The sequence below is a fragment of the Bos grunniens genome, chromosome X (assembly GCF_055505025.1).
Source record: "Bos grunniens cultivar Pamir isolate PY7600 chromosome X, Bosgru_T2T1.0, whole genome shotgun sequence".
Taxonomy (NCBI): Eukaryota; Metazoa; Chordata; class Mammalia; order Artiodactyla; family Bovidae; genus Bos; species Bos grunniens.
The window spans coordinates 36,210,267-36,233,329 of NC_141194.1; the positions used below are offsets into that span (position 1 = coordinate 36,210,267).

Genomic DNA, 23,063 nt, shown 5'->3' on the forward strand with positions numbered 1-23,063 from the left:
ATAATACATGGCAAAATACACAACTTCACTCATAAGAGAATTGTAAACTGAAACACAACCAAGATACCATGTCACACCCTGCTAGTCAGACTGTGAGGGAATAGGCACTCTCTCAAATATCTGGGGGGAATGTAAAACATTACGAGCTTTCTGGCAAATTCTAACAAACCTATACATACATCAACCCTTGATAAGCAATCCAATTCTAAGAATTTACACTGAAGATGTACTTCCTATCATGCAAAATGATTTACTATGGCGTTATCTGTAATTGTAAAACTAGTGAAAACTACTTAACGCCAAAATACAACAGACCGGCTGAAAAAATGGTGACATATCCTTACAAGGAAGTCCTGTCAAGATTTTTTTTAAACAGAGTAAGCTCTGTGAATACATACAGAATGACTTTCAGAAGGGACAGATAGATGAACATAAACATTTTTCCCTCCCTATTATGATATGGGCATTAAAATTATAAAACCACTGTATGTGTGCTGTAGAACTGGGCAAATGAGTTAATATACTGGTGTAATTGACAGCCAGGCTTCTCACTGTGGAAGAACATCTATGAAGAATATTTACATTTCACATACAAATACAGAATGGGGAAAAGAGAAACCCTGAGGGGTGTTGGAACTGGAGATTAGCAGGATGAATATGGAGGTCCCTAACACACACAGACACGTGTGCGTGCATACACACACACACATTTATATGCATATACATGTATCATTTTTTTCCCTCGCTCTGTTGTTGGAACATCCAGAAACAATGATACTCTGACAGCAATGAAAACACTCTAGCTCCCAGATCTTGGTTTCTAAATATTATTCCTAACTAAAAGCAAGCAAGGCTCCTCAGAGAAACAACCAATGCCAAGACTGGGGCAGGCAGGCAAAGTACAACAGTATCCTGGAGCACCTTGCTGGGCCAAAACATTAAAAAAAAACAAAAATGATAAGGACATGTCAAAGAGACAGAGAAGCTGGTTTGAAGAAATTTCCATTAGCCAAATTTAAGATATTTTGATCAAAACACTGACAGTAATGGATTATAACTCACAGAATAAAATGATCTATGAAAGAGATAGATCAAGGGAAAATTTTTGTGCATAGTGGACTGCCAGCTAACAAATGTACACTTAACGATGGAGTCAGAAACTCACCATTTAGCATTATGTTAAACTAGAATTTCATTGATTCAGTCAAGAACTATCAATAGCAGATGTTAAAACTAGTGGGTAGAAGTCTGCTGGAGAACAGAACATTTTTACGTAGTGTCAAAGTATCTTCCCACTAAAGTTCTTACCTTTCCTTTAAAGGAACATGATAAAGCAGGATGAAAAGGCACTAGCTTTATGAAAACCACAGTAGAGTATCTAAAATTTGTACTTTTTTGGAAAAACACAATATCAAAACCTAATTTTTAAGTACATGAGCCAGGTTTTATCAGAAACTCCATGCTACAAAATACTATTTATACTATAATCTTATTGTTATTAAAATTATCTATGTACTATGAATAGGCTAGAATGATAAATACCAAAATTATAAAACTGATAGTACTAAAAATTCAAGTAATTTTATTCATTTTTATGTTTTACCATATTTTCAATGTCTCTACAATAAACATGTATTACTTTTATAAGAAGAAAAAGTATGGGAAGAAAAAAACCCACAAGGAGTAAGCAGATACAACATAAAAAAGCTGGAAATAAATTTAAAAGCTAAGAGTGTTTTGTGATTGCATGATGGCATGATAGATGATGTATTCTTTTCCCTGTTTTTACCTGTGGGACTTCTGAGTTAAAAACCCTGATGCTCACAACTGATCACTTTACACACTGATTTTGCCTTTGCTGTGCGCACTGAAATCTAGCAACACTGCCTCTCTGCTCATCTCTCCTTGAATTCCTTCCTCTTCGCCCCTGGATCTTTCCTTACCTAACAAGAAACCACATCATCTTTCTTTAAAATTTCTGCATCCACTGCTCCTGAGATTATCTGATGTCCCCTGAGCATATCCCACACCACTTGTTTCTCAAGTAGTGTTTTTTTCACAGCAGCGTACAGGAGTGGATCTTTATACAATACCTACCTCTCTGAAACATCATTTCCTACTGTAAAGCAGTTTCAAAGAATGTACACCATTGTCAGAATGGGGAGGGGAGTTCTGATATGTCTTTTCTCTGGTAGAAGTAAAATGTTTTAAAACAGCGTCACTATCTATCAGCTTTCTCTGTACTTTCTCTGTGATCAAGCATGGTAGGGTCATGATGGTATCTGCAACTTTCCTGGACAAAGCCTTGCGTAAAACATGCTTACTTAGCCCTTGCACGGATGATCAAACTCAGCTCAGCAGGGTCCTATGGAAATGGAGCTCTCAAACACAGATCAGCACACAGGAAAGTGGACCGAGACCTCTGACCCACATTGTGTTCTTAGAGGCAACACTTAGAGTTAGCTCTTTGAGAGGCTAGTTTTTAACTGATAGCAACGCACACGTTTGGGAATGCAGGTTTTAAATATACATCACAAAGGTAGGCAAATCTATGAATATTTTAAAAGACTGCCAATATACTCACAGTTTTTTCGTTATTTTCAAAAGCTTCTCTTGCCTCTTCAAATGTACAGACTTCTTCTTTGCATTCACGCTCAATGTTGCCCTGTCTTATTTCTTCGAAGAGTCCATTCGCTCTTGGGTAGCGTTTTAATACTGAATTGGCTTTTTCTCCAGTGAGAAAAACTACAAAGAGATATAATAATAAGCATAAAATTGTAATTAAAAGTACATGTGGAAAGTTACTGTACAAGATGAAGTCTGCTAGACGCTCTTTAGAGAACATAGCCAACACCCTCAACCTCTTTCTCTAGGTCAGCAAGGAAGTAACACTCGGCTCTCAACCACCCCATCCATCTGCTGTCTTCCTCATCATGTGTGTCCTTTCAGTGGCAGTTGCCTTCGGCAGGGACAGTGACATAATGAACTATCCTATATCCAGACTTTAGCACATTCCTGCCAACCATGGGTGTTTAAATATAGCAATAATGAAACCAGTACATGCATGCATTCATTACTGTAAGAGAACGCCCCAGGCATTCTGCTGGTGGATAGCAGCAATGAAATAAAAATCCAGTCTGTGGACTATCAGTCTTTGTTACCCCTAACTAAAAATAAATAAAACTCCAATTGACCTAATTATGTAAACCCAAAGCACCTTTACTCATGTGAAAAGAAGAGGTGACAAAATACTATCAAGAAATTAAGATAAATTTGGCCATAATTCATTCCAAAGAATATTAATAGTCATTTTGTTCTAAATGCACTTAGCTTGAATATATTTTGACATGTTAATATATTTAACCCCATTTTGATGTCCTTCAGAAAAAGAAAATTGTTCTGTCTGACTTGTAGAGGCATTTCATATAAACATTCAAAATGCACATTCATGATACCAGTAAAATAAGGCAATGGTTATAATGCACACTTGTGGGAAATAATTTTTATGTACAGATTCATTTTAAACTAAACTTCAATTACATTTGTCTAAAATGGTCATGCTTGTTTGAAAAGATAAATAGAATGCTACCAGAATTTAATCTTCTGCTAGAGCAAATAAATTAGAAAATACCCTAAGCTTAAAGACCTCTGACATGTGACAAGGTACATAATAGATCCTTCAGAAAATTAAGGGGAAAAAAAGGCCAAATTTTGGGAGGAAAAAAACATTTTGAAGTTAAATGAAAATAAGTAAATATTCGCTTAAAAATGGCAACAACAGGAATGAATTTAAGGTTTACCTCAATTTTAGAAGTGTGTATTTGACTTTATAGAGGATACAGATTCATTACTTAGGACTCTTTAAAATATCCAAATTGATACAAGTTAGATGGGTACACTGAAAACTATGGTATGTCTTCCTTCCTTCTGTGCCTCAGAAGGGTTAAGTAGCGATAAAAATGGATCACAGAATCATAAAAAATCATTAGAAGAAATCCTAGAACATAAAAGGGTGCTGCTGAGTTGGAGAGTAATAGTAGAATTTTCTGCCAGTGCTTTTCAGTTTAGCTGCATGAGCATCTCTTGTTGGACTTACTATCACACATCCTGCTGGGCCTACCTCCCAGAGTCTCTGATTGCACAGGGCTGGGGTAGAGCCAAGAAGCTGCATTTCAAGTAAGAGCCCAGGTCACACTGGTGCTGCTGGGCCCACTCCCCACAGTTTGAAAACCACTACTCAAATGGGAGATCCTTAGAAAATTAGTTCTGAGGAAGGTGTTTATGGAATGCTGGGATTAACAAATGCAAAAAGATCTTTTACTGTATGACTTTTTAGGACTCTTACTATGTATTTAATACATATTTGAAATCTCCAGAAAACAAACACAACACATGCGTATGTCACATTTATTTGACTATGGAGCCCTTTTCCAAGGGACATTTCACTGAATTAACAACTTCTAGTCACCGGTCTTATTTATGGCAATGAGAAACAATTCTCTTCCATACAATAGGCCAACTAATACATGAAGATGGTAACTGACTTCCCTTGAGGCTTCTCTTTTCTAGGATAAACATGTCTTGTTCCTTCATCTGTTGGTCATATACCAGAAAAATATATAGGAGTCCCTGTATCATCTTTATCACATTAAATGCTATATTCTACACTGAGTGTGGTCTGACAAGTACAAAACTAATCATGGCTATCAGCTTCCTTGTTTTTAGACACACTAGATATGTCAATTGTGCTTCCCTGGTAGCTCAGCTGGTAAAGAATCTGCCTGCAATGCAGGAGACCCTGGTTTGATTCCTGGTTCGGGAAGATCCACCAGAGAAGGGATAGGCTGCCCACTTCAGTATTCTTGGGCTTCCCTGGTGGCTCAACTGGTAAAGAATCCACCTGCAATGTGGGAGACCTGGGTTCGATCCCTGGGTTGGGAAGATCCCCTGGAGAAGGGAAAGGCTAACCACTCCAGTATTGTGGCCTGGAAAATTCCATGGACTGTATAGTCCATGGGGTCGCAAAGAGTCAGACATGACTGAGCAACTTTCACTTTCAGATATGTCAATGAAGTCTAAGGCTTCCTTAACTTTTGGTGACAGGTTTCTTGAAAATAAACCAATCAATAATATTGTATTTTAAGCTTTTAAGAGGGGAAAAACCCTAAATTCTCCTAAGGGAAAATCTTACATGCTGTCTACGTTGAAAAATGTGTCAAGGAAAGCAGCTGACTCCTAAAATCAGAATGCAGACTAATTCAGAAGATCACACAATTATAAGGTAATGTACAGCAGGACACAGCCCTTCTAATTCCAGCCTAACCAAATTACCAAGAGCATTCTACAAACATCTCCTGTGTATTTCTTGTACTGGGAGGCAACGTGATATAATACTGAGACCTCTAGATGCAATAACCTGGCAAGGAGGTTTTTATCTCACTTGCCAAATATGGTCAATTAGAAGTTACCACTTGGAATAAGAATCTGACTAGTAGGAAGGATACTGTTACAGATTAGTTATGTCCTGGGAAATATTGAAGACAAAAAGGAGAGGGGGTGACAGAAGATGAGATGGCTGAATGGCATCACTGGCTCAATGGACAGGAGTCTGAGCAACTCCAGGAGATAGCAGAGGACAGGGAAGCCTGGTGTGCTGCAGTCCATGGGGTCACAAAGAGTCGGACACAACTTAGCGACTGAACGACAACATGTCTGCCATATATTAGGGAACAGGAAATTGTGGAAGAGTATTTTCCAGTCCTAATCAAAGTAATTTGGAAATCTAATGGGTGATGTCAGAATTGGGATCCTTTCTATGCGAAAGCAAAATAAGGGAAAGGTGGCATCTTGAACCTATAAGGTAAGATCAGACTATTTCTTCCTAAAACGCTGGGCAATCTCCATGATGCAGGGGCTTGTGTTTGGACTTAATGTTTGAAACTAAGGTTGATTACTTTCCTCTACCTCCTTTTCATCAAAATGTGTGAGGTACCCCAGAGCTGTCCAGAATCATGTGTATGCCTTCTTCAGAGATGACATGATATGACAAGTATACAGACTGTAAATCTACTCTAAGAACACAACACTGAGGTGGTATTCAAACATGTTCTTGTCTCATTAAAGTACATAAGGAAAAACCTAAGCTGTTTTCTATTCAGTTAGGGAACATCCTCACTAAGGAAAATATTTCAACTCTAAGACTGAAATACCACCATAAAATAAGTATATTAATTAAAAAAACATAGCTACTTTTTCATAATTTCAAAATAAATAGCTCTCACCCATGCTTTCTCTTCAAAAGAAAACAGTAAAAATAAGTGAAATAAGATGACTGCTCAAGTAACTCCCTAAATTACTCCCTTAAACCAAAATATGTAGTCATGTTGCATATTTTTAACATTGCAGGATACTAAAACTGATATTTTAATGTCAAAAATCTTTATCTAGGTAAAATCATGTGCATATATTTGCTAAAAAACAGCAGATGGCAGGGCCTGAAAGTTAACAGCTCATGTGGAAAATCTCTACTCCCCTTATCTTATCAGTTCTCTTATCTTGGGTCTGAATTTACTCAAAGAGCCATTATTTAAAGTGGCAAATGTTTACATTTTTAAGTGAGCAAAACTTTTTCTTTAGGACATATTTACTGAACACAGACTATGTACAATGAGATAATGACAAGTCACAAAGATCAATAGGAAATGGCCTTTGCCCTCAAGGTTCTTTGGTGCAGATAATGAAGATAAGAGAGATACAAACAGCTCTAATGGAAGATGAACTAGATATATGCTGTTTGAGGTTGGCTGCTGCTGCTGCTAAGTCACTTTAGTCGTGTCCGACTCTGTGCAACCCCAGAGACGGCAGCCCACCAGGCTCCCCCGTCCCTGGGATTCTTCAGGCAAGAACACTGGAGTGGGTTGACATTTCCTTCTCCAATGCATGAAAGTGAAAAGTGAAAGTGAAGTTGCTCAGTCGTGTCCAACTCTTAGCGACCCCATGAAGTTGGCAGGCAGGCAAATTTCTTCTGGGTCGGTGTGTTGGTGGATGGGAGAGAGGCCTGGAGAAGGACGAGTGAAGTGTATTAGGGCTGGCCTTTTAGGGACATGCAAAGATGGTGAGGAAAGACACCCTACGAAAACAAAAAAGTGAGTGAGGGCCTAGAATCAAATAAACCTAGGGCCATAAATGAGGAATAATGAGCTTGCCAGTAGGGCAGAGTTCACCATTTAAAAAAGGAAGAGAGGGAAATGGGACTTGAAATGGCTTGATAGCTGTGTCATGAGGCACTGAATGTTAGGCTAAAATATTTAAACTATTTGATAGACCCAGCACAGTCATAAATAAATAAATAAAGTTATTTTTAAAGTTTACTGAAAGAGAAGCGCTAAATAAAGGAAGCAATATTCAAAAAAAAAAAAAAAAAGATTTTAGACCGATACTTCACAGAGAAAAACCTAGAAAAATGTATATGTACAAGATTTAGGGGTAGGATGAGGAGAAAATGGAGGGATAAAGGCCAGGAGAAACGCTACTTACATTAGACCAGGTTAAGAAATGATAAGATCATGCTTTAGAATGGTGCCAAAAGGAAGGGAAAGAAAGGGACAGATGTGAAATTTAGGGTTAATATAACCCAACATATAAATATAACTCAATGTGCGATGCCTTTGGCCACTACACCTATCATGTGGCTTATTCCTCAGTCAAACCAAATCTTGTCATTCTCCATACAGGCTTTTTCATGCCTCCATAACGCTATACCTAATATTTCCCCTGCCAGGCAAACTCCTATTCTATTCAGATATGAAGTGAAAGTGTTAGTCACTCAGTTGTGTCCAACTGTCTGCAACCCCATGGACTGTAGCCCACCAGGCTCCTCTGTCTATGGGATTCTCCAGGCGAGAATACTGGAGTGGGTAGCCTTTCCTTTCTCCAGGGGATCTTCCCGACCAATAGTCAGACACAACTGAGTGACTAACACACACTATTCAGCTGTAACATCCTCTAAAAATGCTCCCTAGATTCTACTTCCCACTTCATTAGACACAGCTGCTATAGACTCTCAGTAATTAGGTAGAATTCAATTATAGCAATTAAATAAACTATATTGTAATTTTATTAGAAGTTTTAGTATGCCTATCTGATTCCCTCTCAAGACTTGCGGACGGGCCCCACGTATTATTAATATTTTGATCTAACCTCTGTCTTTCATAATGCCTAGTAAAGATTTTGGTATAGAACAGGATTCAGTAAGAGGGGAAATAAAGGAAAACGCAGAACAGGAGAAACTTGAAATCTGAATGACTAGAAACTGGGAATCCATGGGCCATACCTCCAATTATGAAGCAGCATCACAAAGTTAATATATGATTGTGAAACAAACACATTTACAGCAAAGTTTCTAGTTAGCCAGCACTTGAATGTCCTTTTTGCAAAAGCAAGCACCTTTTGAAATTTGTACAACAGTTCTATTTGGACTCTGCTTGGAGCATATGTTTTGTTGCTGTTCTGAAAGAAACACTGATTTGCCCCAATAGTTATGTAGCAGGAGAGCAGCTGGACACCTACTGATGTGGGAAGAGGGCAGAGCCAGTTCCTGGCAAGGAACTAGCAGCTTAGCTTCCCAAGGTGTTGCAGCCAATTCATGACAGATGTGTGGGATAGTCTACATTTGGGGAGAAATTCATTGATACATCCCATTGGTTGGATACCACACAAACTATGAGCTGAAGGTCATTCAGTTTCATTATTAGGTAGTTCTACACAGAAGGTGGATTTTGGCTGTGATTAAAAAACAAAAAACAAAAAACAATAGGTGCTATGTGTGAGAAGAAGTGAGAATGTGTGAGAAGAAGTGAGAATGTGTGAGAAGTTTTGTGATCCTCAAAAGGTACACACATCCAATTAGTAAGTAACTGCACGGCTATTTAAAAGAAATATCAAAACAAAGTGTGAGTTTTTTGGTTTCCTAATGCACATAAGTTCAGTTCAGTCACTCAGTCGTGTCCAACTCTGCGATCCCATGGACTGCAGCATGCCAAGCCTCCCTGTCCATCACCAACTCCTGGAGCTTACTCAAACTCATGTCCATTGAGTCAGTGATTCTGTCCAACCATCTCATCCTCTGCCATCCCCTTCTCCTCCCACCCTCAATCTTTCCCAGGATCAGGATCTTTTCCAATGATTCAGTTCTTCACATCAGGTGGCCAAAGTATTGGAGTTTCAGCTTCAGCATCAGTCCTTCCAATGAACACTCAGAACTGATTTCCTTTAGGATGGACTGGTTGGATCTCCTTGCAGTCCAAGGGATTCTCAAGAGTCTTCTCCAACACCACAGTTCAAAAGCATCAATTCTTTGGCACTCACCTTTCTTTATAGTCCAACTCTTACATACATACATGACTACTGGAAAAACCATAGCTTTGACTAAATGGACCTTTATTGGCAAAGTAATGTCTCTGTTTTTTAATACGCTGTCTAGGTTGGTCATAGCTTTTCTTCCAAGGAGCATAAACATAACTAATGCCCATAAAAGTTATGTTTATACTATACTATATACTATTAAGTATGCAATAGCATTATGTCTTTAAAAAGTAATGTACATACTGTAATTAGAAAATACTTGATTGCTAAAATGTTAACTACCACCTGAGAACAGAGGGTTGCCAAAAACCTTCAATTTGTAAAAGTCGCAATATTTGACAAGTGCATTAATAGGAAGTATTTATTATCTTTTTAAGAGGTGACCAAGCTCTCAAGATATAAATACCTATTAAGTTGTTTAGACCTAATTACTTCATAAATGGAACTATTAGGCATTTCTTTTGGCCTATAGCTGCTATGAAAAAGCCACTGCAATAACTAAGAGTACTTTAAACTCAGCAAGTTTGGGAACCTCTGACCTAGGGGTTCTGAAGACAGATTGGGTCTTGCCAATGTGCTCCCAAATCCATCTGGCACATCAAGTTTCAATGGGCTGCGAAGTTTCCTCTTTGAGGAAGGAAACTGAGATCCGTTTTGGAACTTGAAAGTTGGTGACACCTGTCACATGGGCTAGTTACTGTGGCCCTGATAAAGTTAGCAGGAAAAGAATCCAGTGTAGTCCCCACCCCATCCAGTCACACCCCCTCAGTTGTAGGTTACCTTCAGTTCTCCCCCAATTAGCTGCTCCAGTTCTGCCAGCTTGTCTGGGGAAGAGGCCAGGGAGATGAAAACTGAAATACACGATCACTAGGTAGCCGAAACACTGGGCAATCAGGCTTCCTGTGTTATGGAGCGAGCAGAGGGGAGTGAAGTGCCGGGTAGAAAGGTGTTCTCCTCTTTCCCTAGTGCTGCTGGTAATTACTACCAGCCCAGCCAGGGCAAACCTGTGCCTCAGTTCAGGAAGTGGCTCCTCTACTGTCCTTGGAATTGCTGGGTATCAAAAAGCCTGGTTTGGGTGCCCTGGTTTCAGTGTAAGACGGCTCAGAGGTTAAAGTGTCTGCCTCCAATGCGGGAGACCCGGGTTTGATCCCTGGGTCAGGAAGATCCCCTGGAGAAGGAAATGGTAACCCACTCCAGTATTCTTGCCTGGAGAATCCTGTGGACAGAGCAGCCTGGTAGGCTACAGTCCACAGGGTCGCAAAGAGTCAGACATGACTGAGCGACTTCACTATTCACTATACGCCAGCAACAACATGAAGAGCAAGAAAAAAGGGAGACTTCCTACAAATGCGCCTAGCATTCCATTATCTTTCTTCGGTGCAGGAGGCAGGATGTACTCCTCTATTTGTGGGAGAAGGTGAGCTTCACATCCTACTACTCCTTCATCTTCATCACTCCTCACAGGATGTACTCCTCTAGACTTCAGGTGCAACCCTAGAGTTCCTACATGTCCCACGGGAACAGGGCTGGTAAGGGAAGAAAGAAAGACATTCTCATATTTTCAGGGGCTGTGGTTAATTTGAGTAATGAATGTGATCTGGTATCCCAAGTTTGTTAAATGGTACCCATCAGCTACACATTTACAAAGTAAGGAAGAGGCATTAAAGCAAACAGCTATGTGAGGAAAGCCAAAACCCTAAGCTTCCCTTCCTCATCTGTAAAACTGGAATAACAGCACCAACCTCAGTTATAAATGAGGTAGGTATTGGACATAAGGTGCTTTGCTCAGAGCCTGGCAAAGACTGGAGCTCAATAAACAAGAGTATGATTTGTTGTCACTGTCCTGGTAGCAGTTATTTCATTAAAGGAAAAACAAGACATTTATTTACCAAGATGATAAAAAAATACACTTAGAAAAGAAAGAATAATTGATCAACGATAGGATTAATTTGCAGTGAGTCTGTATGATTAACTCCAGGGATGCCTGGAAGTCTGGTCTCCATGGTCAAGTTTGGGATGAAATGTACAAGCTTTATACAATGCTGTTTAAAGCCCTTGGAGGCACTCTGTACTAGCCTGTCTAGTTTATTGAAAAATGTATAGATTGATGGTTTGCACTGATGGCATGCAGCCTAATTTCAGCTATATGACCATTAAATATCAAAGATTCTCAGTAAACTTGTCCTCTGGCACCCCTGAGACCAAGGTTATCTTGCATGTATCTTGACTGTTCTCACTGAGAAGACAAAGCATATCCTGTGTTACAAAAAATGGGCTTAGGAGCCATCTTTCTCCTGCTGCACCATACCTTCATCATTGTTGTTCAGTCACTAAGTCAAGTCCAACCCTTTGTGACACTATGGACCATAGCCCCGCCAGACTCCTCTGTCCATGGGATTTCCCAGGTAAGAATACTAGATTGGGTTTTCATTCCCTCCTCCAGGGGATCTTCCTGACCCAGGGATTGAACCCACGTTTCCTGGATTGGCAGGCGGATTCTTTACCACTGAGCCACAGGGTAGTCCATACCTTTATAATACCTTATGAGAATCTCATAGGTCCTTTCAATTAGTTAGTGTCAAGTAGTGGCTACTTGGAGAAGGCAATGGCACTCCACTCCAGTACTCTTGCCTGGAAAATCCCATTGATGGAGGAGTCTGGTGGGCTGCAGTCCATGGGGTCGCTAGAGTCAGACACGATTGAGCGACTTCACTTTCACTTTTCACTTTCATACATTGGAGAAGGAAATGGCAACCCACTTCAGTGTTCTTGCCTGGAGAATCCCAGGGCTGGCAGAGCCTGGTGGGCTGCCATCTATGGGGTCGCACAGAGTCAGACACGACTGAAGCGACTTAGCAGCAGCAGCAGCAGCAGTGGCTACTTTGATGATTCATAAATATTCTGAGGATATCATGAGATTTAAAATTTTGAGGGCTTCCCTGGTGGCTCATTGGTAAAGAATCTGCCTGCCTGTGCAGGAGACATGGATTCCTGATCTGTGACGATCCCACATGCCATGGAGCAACTAAGCCCATGTGCCACAACTAGCGAGCCAGTGCTCTAGAGCCCAGGAACCACAATTACCAAAGCCCATGTGCCCTAGAACCCATGCTCTGCAACAAGAGAAGCCACCGCAATGAGAAGCCTGTGCACCACACCTAGAGAGTAGTCCATGATCTCCGTAACTAGAGAAAAGCCTGGGAAGCAATGAAGCCCCAGCACAGCCAAAAGTAAGTGAATAAATAAATAAAATTATTTTCAAAAATTTCAGAAATTCTTCAGAATATAAATTATGGACTATTTCTGGTCCTTATTTAAGAAGGACTTGATTTTATAAGAAACTCATAAGGAAGTATCCTTTACCATACCTTACATGCTTACTTTTGTTAACTTCAATTTTTGTCAAATGTGTGCTGATAAGTCTGTCATCATGAGAATTTTAACGAAAGATTAGAAAGAAGCTCTTAAGGATTGAGAACTGAAAATCACACACATGACAGATACACATATTTAGAGAAGCATGAATGAGTAGCTGTAACAAAATATCCTAAATTATTTTCTACTGATATTTGGGTTATTTGATAGTTCAGGTAGCTATTCAATATCTGACATAATCATTGTGGATATTAAGGATAGTAAGACATTATTTATGCAGAAGTCACTCATACCCATAAACTTAGAAACAAAACATGACCAAGGTGATGCATTCGAACTTCTGTTTTACCTATAAGGGAGCCCTAGCTCCCTTAGACTTAACAAGGATTAATTTACTCATCCCTCATCCATGAGCCTGGCTATAAGACTGGAAAGCTTATTTTGCACATTAAAGCTGAGAAGTAGAAGGGACTAGGGGTGAGCTGAACTAGATCAACACACTGACAGCAACAAGAAATGAAAGTTGGTGGATCTGATGAGGAAAGAGATAGGAGGCCCTTTGAGGTTATTTACAAGTTTACAGAGGGCTTTTGTTTACATGATCTCATTTTACTCAGAACATTTTGCAAAGCAGAGTATTTGTCATATCTCACAATAAGAACCTGCTGTTTAGAAAGGATGCTATCACTTGTGGCCATGCTTCCTTTGTTGGGTTTTGGGGGCACCACCTTCTTCAGTTGTTTTTCCCCTTCCTCTCACTCTTCCCTCTCAGGAAAGGCTTTTTCTGCTGTCTTTTCCCTTAAAATAAATGTTAACTGGCCTCTCCTCTTCTCCTTCCCTCTAATTAGGTGACCTCATCCACTCTCATGTTTAGTCATCACATATAAGTGACAGCTGCCAACTCTACAATGCACAGCCTGGCCCTGTCCAAGGAGCACCTGACTGATACACACACCTTCTGCTAAAACTCTCATGTTCATCACCTGTGCCCAAGGAGCACAGTGAGCAGTCCCAGACTGGCAAAGGCAGTTGGCAGGGACTACTAGGAGGGAGGAGGCTTGTGTTCAGCAGAGGGGCAGGACTGGCAAAAGCCACTGGAGCTCACAGGTGTGCAATTCCTAAATGCTCAGTATTATCTTCCAATATTTTGATTTTTGATTCCTATGCTCTTTTTATACATGGTTTTAATTCCATGTTGCTTCAATTCTTTCTTTGAAAGCAAGAGAAGCTTAAGATATGAATTTGAATGACACAAGAACCTTGTATGCTACACAAGCCAAGTATTATTAGTCTAATTTTACCATTCACTGACTCACTCACTAATTTGTTCAAACATTTATGTAGCACTTTTTATGTGCCAGATGTTGGTGCAAGGCAGTGGGCTTAACAATAAGACAAAGTCCCTCAAGGAGCTCATAGTCTAATGGCAAACTACTGAGTAAACTGAGGCACAGAGTGGTAAATGCTTTGCCCAATGAAGTGGAAATAATAGGTACCTGGAAATGATTGACTAGAGCTGGAGAGAGGGCAGGGTACCATTAGGTCATCATAAGTAAACCCCTTTGACTGAAGAGCAAGGCGACATACAGAGACATATTACAGAATCTGCTTGCAAAAAAGATTAAAATAGGGGACTCCCCTGGTGGTCCAGTGGTTAAGACTTTGCCTTCCAATGCAGGGGTGTGTGTTCAATCCCTGGTTGAGGAGCTAAGACCACAAAACCAAAAACACAGAACAGAAATAATACCATAACAAATTCAATAGACTTTAACAATGGTCCACAGTAAACATTTTTTTTTAATTTTTTTAAAGGTCAAAATAGTTTTCAATTGTCACCATGACTGAATTCACATCTTGCAAGGAATTATTAAACCATGATCTGATGGCATTTCTACACTTGCCCCCAAAGCCTGGGGGCATGCCACCAGTCTGCTCCAACACAATCAACCTGTAGGGACCTTCAAGTCCAATTTTAACACTGGGAACCATAGTGAAATACAGTAATTTCACAAACTTTAAGGATACAGCATATTTATGATACCTCTACATACAGAGGTTTGGAAAAAACTCTTCTCTAACCCTCATTCAGAGGGTTCTGGTCAGTTATAAATACCAGAAAAATTAGAGAATACACCTGTTACTTTCCATATAGACATTATTTTGGTTGTACAAGGGTAAACAGTCTTTGAAATACTTTATAAGCAATCTAAACATTATACAAATATAAACAAAGACATCATGTCCAGATGCATGCATACCCCTATCCATTGCAGACATGAACCCATATTAAGGCAATTTCTCTTGTGATAAAAACACCTGATCCATGCAGCAAAGGGCAGAGTCCACAAAGAGCTGTCCATCCAGCCTGCCCAACAGTTTCAATGATACTCTGTGTGATGCAGTAATCTCAGGAGGCAAGATGTCTATTTCACTGGCAAAAAAAACAGGGAATAATTAATTTTTTTAAAGTTGTTTTCAAATGCAGAAACCATAATTATCTAGTAATCTAAGTAGTGAACTGCCCGAAGTTACTCCTGGCCTTATTGCTGTAAGGGAGAATGAGAAAGCATCGAGGATGATTTATTCCTCTGAAAATCACATCTGGTGTGTAATTCACCCACCCGGATGTCCCCAAAGATTCAATACCTGGATCCTCACATGCCATTAGTTTTCACTTCAATCAACTCTTCACTCTGCTCTGGAGGATCTTCTTCTTTCTCAGGGTGAGGGTGTTCTGGCTGTGTGCTTTCGGAGGAAGAGCTTCCTACACCATCCGATATTTCATTACTTGAGAGATCCTCCGCCATTTCACATACATAAACATCGATAGGTCCTGTGGTGCTCTTCATATTTAGTGAGACAGAACCCTCTAGGGGAATTAAAAGATCCAAGCTGGTATCAGGCGGAGATTTAACTGCAACTACAGTCTGTTCACGGAAGATGTCAAGGCTATGAATATCATCATATGACACATATGCTAGCCTCTTCTTTTCTCTGTCCGCTAGTAACTCATTCCACTGTTGAGAACAATCCTTAATTAATTCATCCAGAGATGCTTCTTTCGCTGATAAGTCAAGAAGTTCCGTCTCCAGCTGCCTCTGTTTGGGCCGTATTTCCAATTCATTAAGATCAGGTCCTATCCATTGAATATGGCTCCTAGACTTTTTTTCAACCAGCTTGATTCCACTTAAGACATTGGTGACATCATACAATCTTCGTTTTGGTATTCCCAGTGTTTCTGCAGCTTTATTTAAGTCAAGAACACCTTCTGGACTAGATCTGAGAAGAGCCATAAATCTTGGAGTTAAATCAGACAGGGATGAATTACACCGACGTCTCTTCATACCTGGGCCTTTTTTCATGGACACCTGTTGCGTACTATCTTCTAAATTAACTCTTACTTTTAATGGGCGCAGGTCCTTCGTGCAGACGGGGTCTTTGGATTCACCGCACACCGTCTTCTCCTCCACCCGGTCCACATGCAAGCTGCGTGGCTCCCAAGCAGGCTGCTGCTGACTCATGCTGCCTGGCTGGCCCTCGCCTCGCACTGCACGAGCTCTCCCGCCTTCTCCCACTCAAGTCGGGCACCGCTTCCAACACACCGGTCCCGGGGGACAAGCACGAACCTGGCCCCTGTTGTGATCAGATGCTCAACGTGGCTAGGCCGGCCCTCTGGCACACCGCTGCCCCACGCCCCTGGGAGCTGGAACGCTAGCGGAAAGAAAGCACACTGATCTACGGCACTCAGAACACGAGTCCCGCCATCTTTACGCATGCGCAGCGCGCTGCTTCTAGTGTGCATGCCTGCTGCGGCTGGCACGTTCTGATGCACGCAGTATGGTGTTTTAACGTTTGTTTTGTTTTTGTTTTTTTAATACAAAAGATCGGCCTCAGCTTTGTGGCTCAGCTGGTAAAGAATCTGCCTGCAATGCGGGAGACCTGGGTTCAATCCCTGGGTTGGGAAGAGCCCCTGGAGGAGGGAATCTGGCTACCCACTCCAGTATTCTGGCCTGAAGAATTCTATGGAGTATATAGTCCATAGGGTCACAAAGAGTTGGACACGACTGAGCAACTTTCACTTTCAGCAATCGGCAACATGTATTTATTCAAATAGAAAGTTTGTTCCTAGTCGGTGTTGTGTAAATGTTGGTGTGCCACAATCTGAAACTATAAGGAGTCCGCGTACTAAGAGGTTATTTTTCTCTTTTTTAAATACATCTAATATCTTGTTTAGTTGTGAATTTCTCATAAAAGACTGTGTAAGATGCTAAGTTATCCATTTATTTGAGCCTTCTGTTGTTAGTCATATGAAAACTGCCTTTTGAGACTCTCTGGTTGAAGTCTGAGAAAGCCAGTATCTGTTCACTGCTTTCACCAACCCTGTATTGAGACAAATGAAAATTCAGGCAGAGTATGGAAGGGAGGAAAGATCCTGAATTTGTAGTCAGGTATGCGGATTTCTGTCCAGCTCTGGGACTAAACTGGCTACATGATTCTGCATTTGTTGCCAAATTTATCTGGGCCTATCTCCTAATTTGTTAACCTAAGGTTTATATGTATGATTTCTTAGGTCTTTTCAGTTGTTACTGTAAAATTTTATACTTGGAAAGATTTTTGTTAAGTGGGAGTAGTGTATTGCATTCAAATTCTTTGGGGATATGAATATATTATTTTTCAGCCAAGCAATCACCATCTCCCAAACCAACAATAAAAACAAACAAGAAGCAAAAATCAACAAGATACCCTCCCCATCAAATCCTGTGCTCAGATTTATATACTATAAACATTTTTATAAAATGTCACACTCATATTTCCTTGCTTCTAAACTTTTGATACCATCATTCAGTCAGTTGTGTGTACATACAATGCCTTCAAGTTTTTTCTGCTAAAATGGGTATAAATAGACATTTCTTATCACAAATGGATGGACACAACTTTCCTTAGAACAACTAAGTCTCACTAGAATTTTCAAGTGACATCTCACTTCCTAAAAACCAAATTATGCAAAATAAAAAGATCCTATTTGACTGTTGGTGGGAATGTAAATTGATACAGCTACTATGGAAAATAGTATGGAGATTCCTTAAAAAACTAGGAATAAAACTACCATGTAACCCTGCAATCCCACTACTAGGCATATACTCTGAGGAAACCACATTTGAAAAAGACACATGGACCCCAATGTTCATTGCAGCACTATTTACAATAGCTAGGATGTGGAAGAGATCTAGATGTCCATTGACAGATGAATGGATAAAGGAATTGTGGTACATATATACAATGGAATATTACTCAGTCATAAAAAGGAATGCATTTGAGTCAGTTCTAATGAGGTTGATGAAACTAGAGCCTATTACACACAGTGAAGTAAGTTAGAAAGAGAAAAACAAATATCATATATTAATGCATATATATGGAATCTAGAAAGAAGATACTGTTGAACCTATTTGCAGGGCAATGATGGAGACAGTCCCTGGGGTCACAAAGACTTAGACATGACTGAGTGACTGAACTGGACTGATGGAGACAGACATAGAGAACAGACTTATGGACACGGGGGCGGGGGGGTTGGAGAGGGTAGGATGTATGCAGAAAGTGGCATGGAAACATATACATTACCATAGGTAAATCAGATAGCCAATGGGAATTTGCTATGTGACTCAGGGGGCTCAAACCAGGATTCTGTGACAACCTAGAGGGGTGGGATGGGGAGGGAGGTTCAGGAGGCAGGAGACATAAGTATACCTATGGCCGATTCATGTTGATGTTTGGCAGGAACCAACACAATTTTGTAGAGCAATTACCCTTCAATTAAAAATAAATTTCAATATTAAAAATGATCCTATTTGGATCATCTTCCTATTACTGAAAAAAAGAAAAAAGTTCCTCAGTCATGTCTGACTCTTTGCAACCCCATGAACTATACAGTCCATGGAATTCTCTAGGCCAGAATACTGGAGTGGGTAGCCTTTCCCTTCTCCAGGGGAATTTCCCAACCCAGGGATCAAACTCAGGTCTCCCACATTGCAGGCAGATTCTTTACCAGCTAAGCCACAAGGGAAGCCCTCCTATTACTTAGGGAGGTGGGAAAAAGATTATTTCTCAAATGTATTTCACCACTGTAACCTATCTGTGGAAATTAAAAGGCTATTTTTTTCATAGAAGGCAGGTTTATAATTCAGAATTTGTTGTACAGTGGTGCTCATGTGCCCATACAGGTTGTCACAAACTTACAACTTAGTTAGAATGGCATGTAGTATACATTTTCACAGGAATTAGGAAGTGGAAACCCACTCAGGAACTGAGACATTTAAAATATAATTTAATGTTATAGGACTGAACTAGAGAGAGTGGGGCATCTCAGGGTTTGAGAGAAGTAACTGTTGTATCTTTAATATCCTGAACCTGCTTCTTAAGGACAATGTAGTGGTTATGATCCCTATCTAAGAGTTCAAAAAAAGACATCTTTGTGCTATCAGAGGTATGCAATGAAATGCCAGATAACAGGCAGGTTTCCAGGAAAAAGTGTGGAGAAAAAGCCAGAAATGGATTTCTATAAGACTGAAGACAAAAGAGGTAGTGTATGTCTATAAAGTCAATAGATCCCTTCCCCCATGAGGAGGGATCTATTACTAATTCAATATGGTTTACTTGAAAGCCAAATTTTACATCATATATTCAGATGTCTCTTGTCTAATGATTTTATGCTTTGTAAGGAATAATTAGATACAGAGAAATTATCTAATAGATTCTCCCACAAGGGAAGGTAAAAAGCCAAATTTCTTTGAAGGAGTTTTACAATAACTCCTTATCAAAAAGAATACTTCATGAAATGGTAGATGACAGCAATCAAGTTACTAGCAATTAAACCAACTGCTTAAATGTATGGTACTTTAACGTGATATTTATGAATGAAAGCCGTGCCTTACCCACAGGAAGCAAACAAATATGGGTTTAGAAAATGATCTAATTTGCACAACATTAAGCACACAATCCGGTAGAAGCATAAAAACAGGGGAATTCCTAAGATAGGTATTTCCCATCACTAGTGCCTCAACTCTCATCAACAAGAAGATCATTTGTCTTAGAGTTTATAGTTGCTACAACCACAAAACTTTGTTTTTAGTTTACGAATATGATTTACACTGATTCTAGTTACACTGGATCTGTCCCATTTGGAAGAATACAGAAACAACTATAACAATCACCATTAAATGGGCTGGCGGGGGGGCAGGGTAAGGCATGTAGTGAGACTCAGCAAACATGAAACATAGCTTTAAATATATAACTATGTTACAGTGAATGCTTTACACTCTGTCAACATAGACAGTATGGTATTATCTATGGGATAGTTAACTGTAATCTAGATGCTAGGAGTGAATGATTGTCCTAATAGAATACATACTACATTTAATCAAAAAGTCTCATATCAGAGATGGTTGTTCAGAGAACATGCAAAGCTAGTGGTCAGCTATCTTTCTGTTATGCACAACAGCAGAGCAGAATGGATTTCAGAAACGGAATCACACTGACAAATTAGTACTTTTATTAATTAGCACACAGATTTCAGAAAGGACTTTTCGCTGGTGAAATCAATGTTGTTTATATGTGAATTTATTCTAGAAGTGATGTTGACAGAATTCAAACTTCTGCTTGTTCTGTCTGAAGGGGAGAGGAACACTCACCAGTATTCCCTCTTCTTTCCCTTCTCTCCTAGTGGCTCCTCAGGGACCCCATGTAGGAAACCTGGGGCTTCACTGAGCACACTGAAACCACGGATCCATCTCAATCCCTTCATTTTGCTGACAATAAAAGGGAAATCCAGGCTAAATGACTTATCCAAAGACTCCAAGGACAGCCTTACCCAAGGCTGCTTGATTCTAGGACCAGCACTACATCTTGGTTTCTAGAACCATAATGGAAGCAAATTTCACATACTAAGGTAAGGGGGAGTCATTCTGGCTTATATATGATTAAACTCAAAGTTTATGCTAACTAAAACAGCCTGCTTATGGCCTATCAAACAAACACCCTACATCTTCCTTGATCCTTAAAGAAAAGTGTGCATTCATCAGAAGTAAAAAATGTCTATGTTAAAAATAAACATTAAATGCCTCCCTTCCTGGGCTGCCAATGGTGGCGCTCCTTCAATGATGAGATGCCCTTCCCAGGTACCAAGGCTATACTGACTCCTGTGTACATGCTGATTTGTTATTGTTGTTTCAAAATCTTGAAGGAATGGATCCCTAACTTCTTGTCAGGACAAAAAGCAAAAATGGTATTTTTTGTTTTGACAAGATACAAAACTGTGCTGTGGAGAAGGAGATGACAACCCACTCCAGTATTCTTGCCTGGAGAATCCCATGGACAGCGGAGCCTGGCGGGCTACAGTCCATGGGGTCGCAAAGGAGTTGGGCATGACTGAGCAACTAAACAACAACCAGCCACACACACAGCAGAGTGAGCTGCTAAAAACAAACCTCAGCATCTAACTTTCCTCCTGCAAATTCTTCAGTGGCTTCCAGCTGCTTTTGGAAGAAAGTCCTAAATCTAAAGACCTTTCATAAATCAGCCTCTACCTTGCATCACCCCCCTCTTCGTTCCCTGTGTCCCAGTCACACTGGCTGGCTTTCTGTTTATTAAATATCTTCCTGCTTCAGAGCCGGCACACAGGCTGTTCTCTCTGCTTGCAACACTTTTCCATTTCCCACTGTGCTAATCTTAAGTGTTTCTTCTCCACAGAGAACGTTTCTGGTTTCTCCATGTAGGTCAAGACTTTCTGTTAAATCTTCTCTTAGCACCAGGCCCATTTCAGAGCACTTACTGTGACAGTAATATAAAAATTACAGATGTTAATTGGCTGGCGGGCTGCTAGACTATAAGCTCATGAGGGCAGATGTTGTGCCCATCTTGTTCAGTACTGTATTCCCAGTGTTGGGCACACAGTTGCTACTCAATACATTTTGATTGAATGAAAAAAAAAAAAAACATGCTGAAAACTCCAGCGTAACTTCTCCAGCGTAAGTTCCTCAGAGTGATCTGAATTGTCTCCTGGGCTATAGTCCTTGTTGTTGTTCAGTTGCCCAGTCATGTCCAACTCTTTGCAACCCCATGGACTGCAGCACATCAGGCCTCCCCGTCCCTCATCATCTCCCAAAGTTTGCCCAACTTCATGTACATTGCATCAGTGATGCCATCCAACCATTTCATCCTCTGTCATCCCCTTCTCCTTCTGCCCTCTATCTTTCCCAGCATCAGGGACTTTTCCAATGAGTGGGCTGGTTGCGCCAGGTGACCAAAATACTGGCGCTTCAGCTTCCTTTGTTTGGCTTCCTTAATCCTTAGTTTGGCTCAAACAAAATTCCTTTCTATTCCTATCATAGATTGGTTTACTGATCATTTCTGTTGACAACCATATACATTTGTCCCTCAGCAGCTGTGGAGGATTGATTCCAGGCTCCCCTATGGATACCAAATTCTGCAGGTGCTCAAGTCCCTTATGTGAAATGGCATGCATGCTCAGTTGCTTCAGTTGTGACCAATTCTTTGCAACTTCAAGGATTGCAGCCCTCCAGGGTCCTCTGTCCATGGGATTCTCCAAGCAAGAATACTGGAGTGGGTTGCCATGACCTTCTCCAGGAGATCTTCCTGACCTAGGGATCAAACCCATGTTGCCTACATTGCAGGTTCTTTACCATGTGAGCCACCAGGGAGGCCCAGTGCAATGTAAATTATACATAAATAGTTGCAAACACAACATGAATTCTATGTGAACAGTTGAGGACATGTAGCAAATTCAGGTTTTGCTTTCTTGAACTTTCTGAAATTTTTACTTTTTCCCAGTATTTTTGATCCTTAGTGGATTGAATCCATGGTTGTGGAACCTGAGGATAACTGAAGACACAGAGCACTGACTCTAACGCTCTCCTTGAGACTCAAATTACTTCTATGAAAATCACAATGGTGTTGTTTGGCTTATCTCTAAAGATTTCCTATCCTTTATTCTGGGGCTTCCCTGCTGGTAAAGAATCCGCCTGCTAAGCAGGAGACCTGGGTTCGATCCCTGGGTTGGGAAGAGCCTCTGGAGAAGGGAAAGGCTACCCACTTCAGTATTCTGGCCTAGAGAATTCCATGGACTGTATAGTCCAGGGGGTCACAAAGAGTCGGACACAACTAAGTGACTTTCACTATGACTATCCTTCATTCTAAATCAGTGGTTTTCTATCTTGGGTGATGTTGCACCCCCAAGGAACATCTGGCGATGTCTGGATATATTTAAAAAAAATTTTTTTTAAGTATTTATTTGTCTGTGCTGAGTATCAGTT

The 23,063-nt window shown here is 40.4% G+C and overlaps 1 protein-coding gene and 1 pseudogene across 5 annotated transcripts in view; both read right to left on the reverse strand.

Annotated features, from left to right (window-relative positions):
• The window catches only part of PRRG1 (proline rich and Gla domain 1), a 160,743-nt gene that overhangs the window by 59,827 nt on the left and 77,853 nt on the right, over nt 1-23,063 (reverse strand). For 2 of the 4 annotated variants that reach the window (XM_086387643.1, XM_086387646.1), the window contains exon 3: nt 2,585-2,745. In XM_086387643.1, the coding sequence (XP_086243769.1) occupies nt 2,585-2,745 (161 nt within the window). Of the gene's footprint in view, nt 1-2,584; nt 2,746-14,996; nt 15,170-15,384; nt 16,450-23,063 lie in introns of all 4 variants that reach the window. The other 2 variants (XM_086387645.1, XM_086387644.1) reach the window with 2 other exon arrangements.
• Nucleotides 15,385-23,063, reverse strand: part of LOC147340134 (transcription factor E2F6 pseudogene) — a 68,548-nt pseudogene continuing 60,869 nt past the window's right edge. Inside the window, exon 3 of the transcript XR_015158961.1 lies at nt 15,385-16,449. The product of XR_015158961.1 is annotated as a transcription factor E2F6 pseudogene (transcript). The remainder of the gene's footprint in view (nt 16,450-23,063) is intronic.